Source organism: Nuphar pumila, chromosome 2, assembly GCF_984573655.1.
Source record: "Nuphar pumila chromosome 2, dmNupPumi1.hap1.1, whole genome shotgun sequence".
In the NCBI taxonomy this organism is placed as follows: Eukaryota; Viridiplantae; Streptophyta; class Magnoliopsida; order Nymphaeales; family Nymphaeaceae; genus Nuphar; species Nuphar pumila.
Window position 1 is genome coordinate 68,398,912 of NC_143250.1, and position 13,447 is coordinate 68,412,358.

At 35.1% G+C, this 13,447-nt stretch overlaps 1 protein-coding gene across 3 annotated transcripts in view; it reads left to right on the forward strand.

Moving 5' to 3' along the window:
• LOC149845673 (methionine aminopeptidase 1A-like) overlaps positions 1–12,405 on the forward strand; it is a 47,159-nt gene extending 34,754 nt beyond the window's left edge. Inside the window, exons 13-17 of one of the 3 annotated variants that reach the window (XM_089995903.1) lie at positions 10,486–10,559; positions 10,650–10,719; positions 10,917–10,982; positions 11,129–11,217; positions 12,047–12,176. In XM_089995903.1, coding sequence (XP_089852029.1) covers positions 10,486–10,559; positions 10,650–10,719; positions 10,917–10,982; positions 11,129–11,217; positions 12,047–12,073 — 326 coding nt within the window. In that variant the 3' untranslated portion in view covers positions 12,074–12,176. Of the gene's footprint in view, positions 1–10,485; positions 10,560–10,649; positions 10,720–10,888; positions 10,983–11,128; positions 11,218–12,046 lie in introns of those variants that run through there. The other 2 variants (XM_089995902.1, XM_089995904.1) reach the window with 2 other exon arrangements.
• Positions 12,406–13,447: the final 1,042 nt, after the last annotated feature.

Consider the following 13,447-nt stretch of genomic DNA (forward strand, 5'->3'; position numbering starts at 1 on the left):
ATTGCAATTAAGCGAGCTTTATACTTTTCCAGAGATCCGTCGCTCTTAGTTTTAACCTTAAAAACCCATCGACAACCTATAGTTTTCTTTCCTATGGGTAGAGTTTGGAAATCCCAAGTTTCAGCCTTTTTAAGGGCATTAAGTTCATTTTGCATAGCTTCTTGCCATTCTATACATTTTTTAGCTTCTTCAAAATTCCTTGGCTCAAAATAAGAGTGAATGGCACTAAGACAAACCCTATATCGGGGTGAGAAAGAATCAAAAGAAACAAAACGAGTTGGAGGTCTCCTATTCCTTTCAGATCTTCGGTGATCGAGAGTAGGAACAAGCTCACTATATTGGTCAATAGCACTTTTAAAGGTGTCTTGGTTTCTACGAGAGTAGGTTATTGGATCACTTGAGATTCTACTTTCTTGTTAATTGAGTGAGTTATGTTCACCAACATCACCATCATTTTCCTCATCATGGTTTGATGATACATCATCATCACTAGATATATCATCATTACTGGACAATAAGTCAAATAGGAAGGAATAATCAAAATTTTCTTGTTGAGAAACATTTTCTTCAAAGCCACTTTCATTTTCTAAAAAAGTTACATTTCTAGAGACATATAACTTATCATCTCGAAGATCATAACAACGAAACCCTTTTTGAGTTTCGGAATATCCAAGAAAGACGCAAGGGATAGCCTTGGGAGAGAGTTTGTCATTCTTATCTGTAAGTATAAAACACTTACACCCAAAAACACGTAACCTATTATAATTAGGTTCAAGCTTATACAATATCTTAAAAGGGGAGATTTTTCCTAATATCTTAGATGGTAAGCGATTTATCAGATAAACAGAAGCAAGAGCTGCTTCTGCCCAAAAGTTTTTAGGAATGTTTTGGGAAATAAGAAGAGTCATAGTGGTCTCAATGACGTGCCTATGTTTTCTTTCGGCCAATCCATTCTGTTGAGGAGTTTTAGGACAAGATCTTTGGTGGACAATTCCGTGATTCTCAAAATATACTTTAAATTGATTGGAGAAATATTCTTCTCCAGAATCATTTCTAAATATTTTTATGTTACTGTTGAATTGATTCTTGATCATTGAATGAAAGGTTTTAAAACACGAAAAAACTTCATGTTTGAACTTAAGAAAATAGATCCACGAATATCTAGAAAAATCATCCACAAAAATGACATAATAAGAAAAGCCTCCTCTTGAAGCAACGGGTGCGGGTCCCCAAACATCCGAATGAACAATTTCGAAAGTTTTAGAAGAGAACATAGTTCTTTGTTCAAAAGGTAAACTTTGCATTTTTCCGAGAATACAATCATTACAAGAAAATGAACTTTTACATAAGTCTTTTGCAAAATGTAAATAAGACAACTTGGTGATATTAGGATGACCAAGTCTTTTGTGCCACACATTTATATCTTTGTTTCGGGCAACATTACAAAAAGATTTTGGAACTTGAAGAGATTCCATATAGTATAAGTCTCCTTTTCTAAAGCCTTTCCCAATCAATTTCCCGGACCGGCGATCCTGTATTAAACATTTATCACAAGATAATTTAATATCGCAACCATGGTCCGAGAGTTAAGAAACAGAGAGAAGGTTTAAGTTTAGTTTAGGTATAAATATAATTTTTGGAATAAAAAAATCTTGAGTTTCAAAATTACCTATTCCTTTAATTTCAAGAGAGGTTCCATCCGCAGTGGAAACAAAAGAGGGAGAAACATTTTTTGAGTAATCGGAAAGCGAAAACATGTTTGGGGACATATGAAAAGATGCACCGAAGTCCAAAAGCCAAGAGACTTTACCTGGAAAAGATGAAGTAGACACGGTGGCACCGGAGGTAGCTCCCTTGAGGAGAGGTTGAAAAACTTCCACTATTTGATTTATAGAGAGTGACCCACTTGATGATGCCTCTTCCTTTTGTGGTACACCGGTGGTAGCCATTGCGAGAAGTTTTTTCTATTTGGGACATATGGGTTTGATATGTCCAGGTTCTTTACAAAATGGCAAATAATTTTGCTATAGTCCCTTTTTCCTCTTTGCCCACCATTTTCACCTTGATTTTGTGGTTTGAAATGAGGGGAACGATAGGTTTTTACATTGTTCCCGGATCTTGATACGACATTGACCTCATTGTTTTCTTCATAATTACAAGGAACCACAAGAACACTTGATCCTTGTTTACATAAACTCATACGAGTCTCCTCACCACTTAATTTGGTGAGTACATCTTCAAGGGAGGGAAGAGTAAATGAGGATAGAAGAGAAGACCTTATTTGCTCAAATTCGGGCCTTAGCCCATTCAAAAAATTGAAGAACCGATCTTCTTCAAGTTGCTTGTGATAGAGTTCAATTGCCCCTCCACTCCATTTTGGTTCAAGCATGGCAAACTCATCCCATATGGAGGAAAGATCGGCAAAATATTTCCTAATAGTCATTTCACCTTGAGTGAGAGAGAGAGCCTTCTTTTGAAGATAATACTTATGAAATAGATCTCTCGATGTATACATTTTCTCAAGATAGTGCCAAGCTTTCGATGCCTTTTTGAACTTAATAATGTTGACATTAATCTTAGTTTCAACGGATGAAAAGAACCAAGAAAGAATCTTGAAATTCTTCATTTCTCATTCATCGTGCTTCTTAGAATACTCTTCAAGAGCTTTGACCCTTTCTTCTCCTTCAAGAATCTTGATTTCACTTCCGTTTACCACAATTAATTTGGGTTCCGGTTCCGGAATTGTGTCTTGCACATAACCCCATAGCCCCTTCCCTTTTATGTGAGCCTCCATATTTCCGGCCCAAACATGATAGTTGGACCCATTTAATTTGAAGCCAAGAGTAAAATGAGACTCCTTTTCGCCCATTATGAAGTAAAGAGGAAGGGAGCAAGGGCGTACCAACACAATATTTCAAATTCTAGCTTGTGCAAGATTCTTCTAAAATATTTGAGAAGCAAGATCCACCACTTCAACCTTCAAAAATCCGAAGGCACGCTTTTCGAGGCACTCGAAAAGAAAAGATCCCACGATCCTCTATCACCAATCGAGCTCTGATACCATGTAAAAATGTCTATGAATAGACAATACACATACAAGCATAAATACGAAGTGCACGAAGACACTCTCACAACACTTGAACAAAATACGCAAAAAGCGTAAAAATAGCAAACATGCAGTAATGCATGTATTTCATAAAAAGAGCAAATGCTTGAGACTCTCAAGCTTGAAAAATAACAAAGGGGAACACCTTTATTTATACAAAAGCAAGGAGGTGCAAAGGGGGGCTCCCAAAGGAGTTGTTGGGGAGCCCCCAACGACTCTATTGGGGGACCCTCAATGCATCTTTATGAAAAAGAAAAGAAAAAATAAAAAATAAAAAATGAAATACAAAAATAAAGAGAAAAATTACAGCATATTCCAAATGGAATATGCGCAAGATAGGAAATTATAAGAATGCCCTCTTGAGGGTAAGAAAATAAAATATGTATAAATATATATATTTATATATATAGAGATACATATACATATAATATATTATATGTATATGTATCTCTATGTATATAAGTATATATATTTATACTTACAACAAAGGTTTTGGAGATACATTTTAACAGAAGAAACTAGGCTAAATATGAGTAAAAATGTTAGTGTGCTTGCTACTTCTAGCAATGGCACATGAGAAGATTGCGCACTTGCCGCCTCTAAACCAAGACATTATATCAAGCCATACAAACCTCCTCATTTTAGTAAGAATAGAGGAGAATTAAAGATCATTTTGCCATAACTGTAATGAACCAGGTCATATTAGGCCTCAATGTCCTAGATACAAATCTAGGCCTCAAGAAAAACGTGTTGTCGCTGCACTATCAAAACAAGATGATGATACTTTGATCTCAAAGACCTCACCAAATCATTATCTCAACTGACGGATGCATTGCAACCATTACTCAAAGGATCTACCTCAGGAGCGGCCATTGCCTCCTCTTCTACTCCTGGTATGTGCTCTTGGCTTCTTGATTCGGGAGCTTCTTTTCATATGATCCCATATAAGTCGATATTATCCGAATGCCAACCTAATTCGAATGCATCCTTTGTTTTCACTGCCGATGGGCACTGCCTTGGAAATAGAGGGTGTTGGAATTTTTAAAAATGATTTGACAAAACATAACAAATTTTACATTCCAAAAATAAGACTTATACCAAAACTTCATCTTAACTTACTTTCAGTTTCTCAAATCTCGGATTATGGATATGATGTCATTTTCTTATCAAGTAAATGTTGGGTGTAATATCGCCAGTCCAGGAAATTGATTGGCGAAGGTTCTAAGCAAGGAGATCTCTATTATATGAATTTTCTTTGTATTCCAAAAGAATCTTTTTGTAACACTGCCCAAACAAAAGATATACGAACTTGGCATCATAGACTTGGGCATCCAAATATACGAAAATTAAATTTTGTACCTGTTACCAAGAATCTTTGTAAAGATCATTTTGAATGTAAATAATGTTTACTTGGTAAAATGACAACCTTGCCTTATGGTCAAAGAACTTTTTATTCTTCAATGCCTTTTGAATTAATTCATTTAGATATGTGGGGTCCTGCTCCTGTTGCCTCTAAAGGAGGATTCTCCTACTACGTTGTGTTTATCGATGATTTCACTAGATATTGTTGGATTTACTTTCTTAAGTTTAAATCCGATGTATTCACAATCTTCAAAACATTTCATAACATGATTAAAAATCAATTTGAAAGTAAACTCAAAATCCTCTGAACTGACTCTTGAGGAGAATATTTGTCAAATGAGTTTAAACAATTTTTAGAAAATGAAGGAATCTTACATCAAAGATCGTGTCCTAGAACTCCACAACAAAACGAAATTTCAGAAAGAAAACATAGACACATTATGGAAACTACAAGGACTCTTCTTATTGCTAAAAATGTTCCAAAAAATCTTTGGGCTGAAGCTGCATTAACGTCAGTATATCTTATAAATAGGATGCCTTCAAAAACATTGTCCAATGAAATTCCCTTTGAAAAATTATTCAAATATCAACCTGACTATCACAAATTGAGAATCTTTAGTTGTAAATGTTATGTTTTAAATGATGAAGGAGATAAACTATCTTCTAAGGCTATACCCTGTGTGTTCATTGGTTACTCTGAAACACAAAAATGATTTAAATGTTACGATATAAAAAATGATAAACTTCTTGTCTCAAAAAATGTTAATTTTTTTGAAAATGAAAGTTGATTTGAAAGAAACATGTCACAAGACATAAATTCTGATTATTCTTTCTTGTTTAAACTATTGTCTAATGATGAAAATAGTTATATAGAATCTCCTATTAAAGATAGAACAACGGTTGAACCAATAGTATACACTAGAAGAAATCAAAATGCAACCAATGAAAGTGTAAATCAAAGTAACCATGAAGTATTAGAAACTCCTTCAGAACAAACCACCATTCGTAGATCTGAATGAACCTCAAGAATTCCAAATAAATTTGTATCTTATGACTCATTCTCTCTTAAACATATAGCATGTCTTATAGCTATTCATTCATATTTTGAACCCTCATGTTACAATGATGCAAAAATTTTACCCGAATGGATAAAAGCTATGCATATAGAATTAGATGCTCTTAAAGAAGCTAACACTTGAGAAATTCTAAATTTACCCATTGAAAAGAAGACCATAGGATGTAGATGGGTTTTTAAAGTAAAAACCAAAAGTGATGGATCATTGGAAAGACATAAAGCCAGGCTAATTTCCAAAGGATATTCTTAAGAATACAGAGTGGATTACGAAGAAACTTTTGCTCCTATTGCCAGGATGACCATTGTTCAAATGCTTGTAGCTATTTCAGCTATTAAAAATTGGAATATATTTCAAATGGATGTTAAAAATGTTTTTTTGAATGTAAATCTTAATGAGGAAGTATACATGAATGTTTCACCTGGATTGATAATTCCTTCATGTAAGGTGCTTAAATTAAAAAATGCATTGTATGGCCTCAAACAAGCACCTAAAGCTTGGTTTGATACTTTTAACAATGGTATTACAAGATATGGTTTTAAACCATGCTATACTGATACAACTTTATTTATCAAGAATTCTTCTGCAAGTATTATAATTTTACTGTTATATGTTAATGATATGTTGATTACAGGTTGTTACAAAGAAGGAATCAAGAAAGTCAAACAATTTTTGAAAAATTCTTTTGAAATGGGTTCCTGACATACTTTCTTGGTATAGAAGTATCCTACTCTAACAGAGGGTATATATTGGCATAAACCAAGTTTGTTTCAGATATGATTGACGGGTCAGGTCTATCAGATGATAAAGTTGTTGACACCCTAGAGACTGTTGGAATGAAGATACGAGCCGATGATGGAGTTTCTTTGGACAATCCAACTCCCTTCAAAAAGCTCGTGGGATCTCTTATGTATTTAAGTATTACAAGACCAGACATAACTCATGTTGTACATATAGCCAGTCAATTTCAACACGCTCCAACATCAACTCATATGAGTGCAGTCATGAAAATTATCAAATACATTAGAGGCACAATAAATAAGAGAGTTTTTCTATCCTCTTCTTTCTCCTTAGATCTTATTGCATACTCTGATGCTGATTGTGGAGTGAATCCAAATAATAGGCGCTCAACATCTGGTTTTTGTATGTTTCTAGGTGAATCTTTGATTTCATGGAGGTGCAAGAAACAACAAAAGGTGTTACTATCATCTACAGAAGCTGAATATAGAGCAATGGCGACTACCACCATAGAGATCGTGTGTCTCAAACAACTAATTTCAGATATGGGAATTCATCTTCAGAATCCTACAAGATTATGTTGTGACAACAAGAGCTCCATATACATTGCTCGAAATCATATGTTTCATGAAAGAACTAAGCATATAAAGATGGATTGCCATTTTGTTCGTGAAGAATACTTAAAGAAGACTATTGATCTTCCCTATGTGACATCAGAATATCAACTTGCGGATTTCTTCACCAAGGCACTGTACTCACCAAGATTCAACTTTTTACTTGACAAACTTTCAGTGATTTCACCATAAGTTTGAGGGAGACTGTTAGAAAATAATACATATATATATATACTCTTCATAATATAAGAGCATGTATATGTATAAGCATATGTATATAAATACATATTTAAAATATATACATATATTCTTGTAATTTTTATTCTTTATCTTCTGTAATTATCATTTTATTTATTTTTTGTTTTTGTGTGTACAACAGTCAGCCACTGAATGTTGTATAGTGACTCTGGACATAAAAAGAGATGTTGGGGCTGATTTCCAACAGCTCTAATAATAGCTGTTGGGAACATCCCAATGTCTCTTTCTTGTAGCTACTCTCTATAAATAAGGGTGATTAAACCCATTGTAATAAAGAAATTGTAGAAGGGGTTTGTCCCCTCATATCTATCAATACAGTGCATTTGAAGCACTTTCTACTTTTGTGGTGTGAAGCATTTGAATGCTAGTTTGTGCTAGCATATGTTTTGAGTGATTGAAGTATCAAGTAATTTGAAAACTTGATTGTTTGTAAGGCTTATTTACACTTCTTGGTTTGGACATGGCTTTATGCTAGTCAAGCCGTAGGAGAATGGTATGCTCAATGAGTTGAGAATCACAGGAACAGGATCCATTTTTGGCAAATGAAAAGAATGCATTAGAGATGTGCATTTTAGGAAGCCATGCAAATTGATTTGATGTTCTGAACTTATTTATGAGGCTTTTGACCATTCTTATTCCCATGTTTCAGTCAAGTCTTAAGGACAGATACAACTTCTACCTTAATTTGTTATTCAGTTTAGTGCATTGGTAGGATTGTCATGTTTTAGTGTTGGGTGAGCTAGAGTTTGAGCTCTGAATATCCATGAATTTTGGTCAACCCTTAGTGAGTCTGATTTGTGATGTTTTAAAATGTTTTAAAGGTTTCTGATCTCCCTGATTGATTTGAAACATGTAACTCTAAAGTTTTCAATGTTCTATTTTTGTAGATTAAATCAAGTTATAGTTAAAATTGTATTCATAAAACTTGGCTTTACAAGATTATAAGTTAACTTGGCTAGGCGATGTCCAGGAACATCTTAGCTTTGGCCTAGTTCAAATTCAGCACTCAAGGACTCGAGTTTTTTCCTTTAAAACTTCTGCTCTTTTGTAATCCAGCTTTTGTAATGCCTGTTTATTCCATTTTATAATTTGCTTTCAAGGTTCTCTGTTCATGTTTTGTTTGTCTGCTCTTGAGTCATGAGTACTTTATCCAGTGAGAGTACACAGTTAGACACAATGATCCTAGCTGCTTTTAAGTTATAAGCCGGCTAGGTAAGTGTGGGAACTGGGGGCACTAGTCAGTATTGAGCTTACATTTTGATCTTGGCTAGTTGACAAATCGAACTTGCATACCAGGTTCGGCTTGTCGTGATTTTATTTATATAGGACTGATGTTAGCGTCGACCTTTAGTGGATGTTATCAAAGGTATCCCTAAGGGTGTGGATGTTAAAAATATGCAAATGTCATGGCCATGGTTGTGCCCTTCATTTCAAAACTTTCCCATGGTTATGCCAAGTCATTTGTCAACTAACTGTAAGGTTTTCCCTGCACATCTGATTAGGTAGATGTTTTCCTTGATATTATTTGTATGTACACTAATTACCTCTAAATTTACATGCATTCAGTCAGTTAGTTTTCATGTTTTTGTTTATTGCATTGCCTTCCTGCTTATGGTTGGCACATTTTCTGCAAATAAGAAATTGCAATGGAAGGATATTTTCTAGAGGGTCATGGACATAAACTCTTTTAACCAATAATTCCTTATATAATGAAGACATCATCAGCTTTTACAATTACACATGATCAGAAGTTCTCCATTCTTTTACTATAGAAACTGCTAGTTGCATAGACATGCAGGACTCTATCTATTATCAATATTCATATAATAAATCTTGTAAGTCATTCATATTCTGTAACTAGTGTTAATATTTATCTTAAATTTTGATAATTTTTAGATCTTTTTATATGGATGATTTCTAGACAATTTTGATTTCTACCTCTCTTCTGATGCCAGTCCTGCTTGCAGTCCACTATTGGCAATTCAAATGCCGTGGCTACTTCAGAAGTGAGGAGTTTCTCAAAAAGTCTTACAGAAATAAAGTATGAAATGTGATGTCATCGTGGGTGGTGTTATTCATCTTTTACGAAAACATTAAGTATTAAACCACATCCATAGTTAGTCTGCTAAGTACAGTCAGCATAAGCAAGTGCATGAATATATCTGTTTGTATAAATCAATATGACGACTTATCATGTCCATCTTCTCTTTTGCTTGCTCCACTAATGTCTTTTGTCCACATGTGATTGAAAGATTGAATTTTGCCAACTTCATACTTTTCATTACGTGCATGTTGTAAAATTGTCTACGAAGAGACAATACATAAACAAGCATAAAAAACTTTAAAGGAAGTGCACGAAAGCACTCTCACAACACTTGAACAAAATACGCAAAAAGCGTATAAATAATAAACATGCAATAATGCATGTATTTCAATATATAAAAGCAAATGCTTGAGACTCTCAAGCTTAGGGAATTACAAGGGGGAACACCCCTATTTATACAAGAAATGAGAGGTGCAAGGGGGCTCCCCAAAGGAGTCGTTGGGGAGCTCCCAACGGTCACAATTGTGACCGTTGGGGGCTCCCCAACGACTCCTTTGGGGAGACCCCCAAGGCACCTTTTTGTAATTACAAAAAGGAAAAATATAAAAATAAAAGAAATTAAAAAATAAAGAAAAAGTTACAACATATTCCAAATGGAATATGCGCCAAATGTAGAAAGGACTAAAATACCCTTTTCGGGTAAAAAGGGAAAAATGTATAAATATATATACTTATATATAGAGATACATATACATATAACATGTGTATACGTATCTCTATGTATATAAGTATATATATTTATACTTCCAATAATGTTTTTGAGTATACATTTTAACACATGTAGCAAGCCTGTTCTATAAACATTAAAAGATCTTCTAGACTCGCTTTGTGTTCCTTTATTTTTGCGGACCTGCCATGCTAAGATTGAATTGTATATTTGCTTGGAAGCACCAGCATAGATAACAGGTAATGCCTCAATCACCATTTAGGGGCTGTTTGGATGCATCCATTTATCCAAAGAAGCTGGATATATTGGGATTTGCATTGTGGGGTACAAATTCTAGTTCCAAGCTTACCCCTCCTTTGTGGATGAGTGGGTGCATACAACCACCCCTTAAATTTTATCATGTTGCATTGGTTGGCCTTTTGATGTATGCCTTCATGATTTTAACTGTTCGTATTCTATTATTAAATTGAATGATGCTCTTATAATGTAAATTTTTAGTTTATACTTGACCACAGAATGTTATGGAAATATGCAGTTAATCTATTTTCTGTCTCTGAGATCAGTTAAACCTGGAGTACGTTTTCGTGAAGTTGGAGAAGTTATCAATCGACATGCATCAATGTCCAAGTTCTCTGTGGTAAGGCCTAGTTTTTCATGTTCTTGTCATTAATCTCGTCAGATTTGGTTATTAACATTTTCTGTGATGTCACGTGATTGGCCATACCAGGTCAAATCATACTGTGGTCATGGCATTGGAGAGCTTTTCCACTGTGCACCCAATATTCCTCATTATGCGAGTATCCTTATAAAATTCATTAGTCTGTATAACCTTGGACTTTGATGTTCTTGGATTCAACGTCAATCTCATATTATTTGAGAAATTAAGATTTTGAAATTCTAAAAGTAGGATTGTTTTATGTTGGCCCAATTGATTTGACTTTATTTGCAAGTTTGTTCTTTCTCCAGTCTTTTGTCTGCCTTAATTAGGAGAAAGAAAACAAGGCGGTTGGTGTAATGAAAGCAGGACAGACTTTTACTATTGAGCCTATGATTAATGCAGGTAAATCATTGTGATTTACTACTTACAGTTTTTTATTTATTTTTCTTTTCTTTTTGGGGTGCACGTATGTGCATCTGTGTGTGTGTGGAGAGAGAGAGAGAGAGTTTCTGTTGACCACATTCTGACATTAGTGTAAAACTTCTTAGGTGTTTGGCGTGATCGTATGTGGCTTGATGGCTGGACTGCTGTTACTGCAGATGGCAAGCGCAGTGCCCAGTTTGAACACACACTGCTGGTCTGTTTTCTATTTCTCTGCTGTAATTGTGTTGCATTTTTCTTGATTTTTGATGCATATCTCATCCCAGTCATCTGCTTCTGTTGTCAGTTATACTTTGTGATTTGATGAGCATCTGCATCATAAGTGCCACTGTGAGGATATTCTCAGTGATGGGATATATTCAGATGCTTTTACATTTTTTTTTGAGGGAAAACTTTCAGGAAAATCTTGGCAACTTAAGAATCAAACACGAAAAAAACCTTAAAAAATAAATAAAAATGAACATAGTCCAATAAATTTGCATTAAAATTGTGACAAATCTATAAAAAGGAAAGGTGATAAATTGAATGTCAATTTTATGATAAAATCACAATAAATTCAATTCTTGCTAATATTTGTGGCATAGATGAGTATATTTTATTAATTTATGCCAACTTGAATATTTTAATATGTAAAAAGTGTCACGATTAACAAAACTGGGATACATTTCCAAACCCTTGCAAGTTGTTTTCTGTGGTTTTACGAGTCTTTCAATGTCTTTGAATCAATGGGGGCATCAAAATGTATTTTCTGAGATAAATCTTGTGCCTATTTGCACTAGTTGTTTCAGGATTGGGTAGAAGTGAAACTGCAATGCTGAATCATATTCTTATTTTTAGCATTTTCGCATGGAAAGAATTAAATGATCCTAGGAGGGAGTAGCATGTGTTTTACTGTGGCTGTCCATCGTGCATTTTGTCATGATCACTTCTAATTAAATGATCATAGGAGTAGCATATGCATTTTACAGTTTTATTATGGATGTCTTTATTGTGCATTGTCCTGATCACTGCTACATTTTCTGCAGGGTTGCTCCCTTATCGTTCACTACTAATCTCATTTACAGTTTGTCATTTTTCTTTCTGATTTTAAGCCTGAGGTGTTAATCATGTAGGTGACTGAGACTGGTGTTGAGGTCCTTACAGCACGCTTGCCATCCTCTCCAAATGTATTTCCATGGTGATCCAAAATACGCTTCAGCAAGATATTTTCATAGTTCTTACTTCAAGCATAAAGGTTTTGTTTGTTTTAATTTATCCCCCTTTTGAAAGTATTCAGACATGGTCTTGTGTAGACCAGCTGTTTATTAACAGTTAGAAACGATCCGAGTCATTCTTAAATTGTGGCATGCAGTAAAGATAAGATTATCCAGTAGCTTCCCTACAATGTCTTATACTGTTTCATTTTCCAGCTTTGTATTCTACATTGCCTTCTGCTTGGATCTATCTCAGGATGCTTACAGTTACGGGTATGTACAGTAAGTAGGACAGAAATCAACCCTATAATCCATATTCTCCTCCATTCTCCTTTTGCATCTAGAAGATAATGGGAATGGGAAATGCAGAGGGGAGTTACCAAATTCCTGCTTCTTGCTCACACCTTTCTTTCTAGTGTTTTGTCCTAGGCAATTCCAGCAATAGTGGTTCTGGAAATTTCCAAGCCATTCAACTAGAGTCATCGGTTAATGGATTCCATTTTGGCATGCTTGACGAGTTGATTGGAAGTTTCCTAGCCAATTCAGTTAATAGATTGGTCTGTCTATGTGGAGGACTTGTGCTTTTCCAATTTTGTAGTACATCGCTAGCTATGTCAAAACACGGATACTCCATTTCGATTACTGTTTTGTGTCCCCTTATACGCTAGTCATGTGTCCATGTGATGGAGATTTCTAGGTTGAGCTTTCAGTTGCTTTCTTTCTCTTCTTGCTAAACAGGGATGAGGCACTTGTTTCGAAGTGCAGCCTAAGGTGGTGTTTGGTTGCACGAATGGGGGAAACGGATTTTGGATGGAATGAACTTTGGTACAAACCTGGTTTTGTCTCTCTTTTTATTCTCAAAACATGGTGACGTTCATATGGGCTGTGGAAGATTTACCAAGCTGCTAAGGCTTCGTTTGTTTCACCCACTTTACGCTTGAAAAAGGGGTTTACGTAAGAAACCCCCTGTTTTCGTATGCAGGTGAGTCTGAAACAGGAATGATAACTCTGTTTTCCTGTGGAGCCCACAGTTAACAAGGTTTTTTTTTTTTTCACATGGACCATGCATTTAGTACGAAAATCCGTTCGCACTACCATCCCTCTTCCCCCCCAACCCCCGGCCTGCGAATGGATTTACATATAATTTTTTTCACATGGGCTGGCCTTCCCATCATGGGATGCCTTTCTTATGGGGGTCTTATCTTATTGATGGAAATGAAACATACGAAGCCT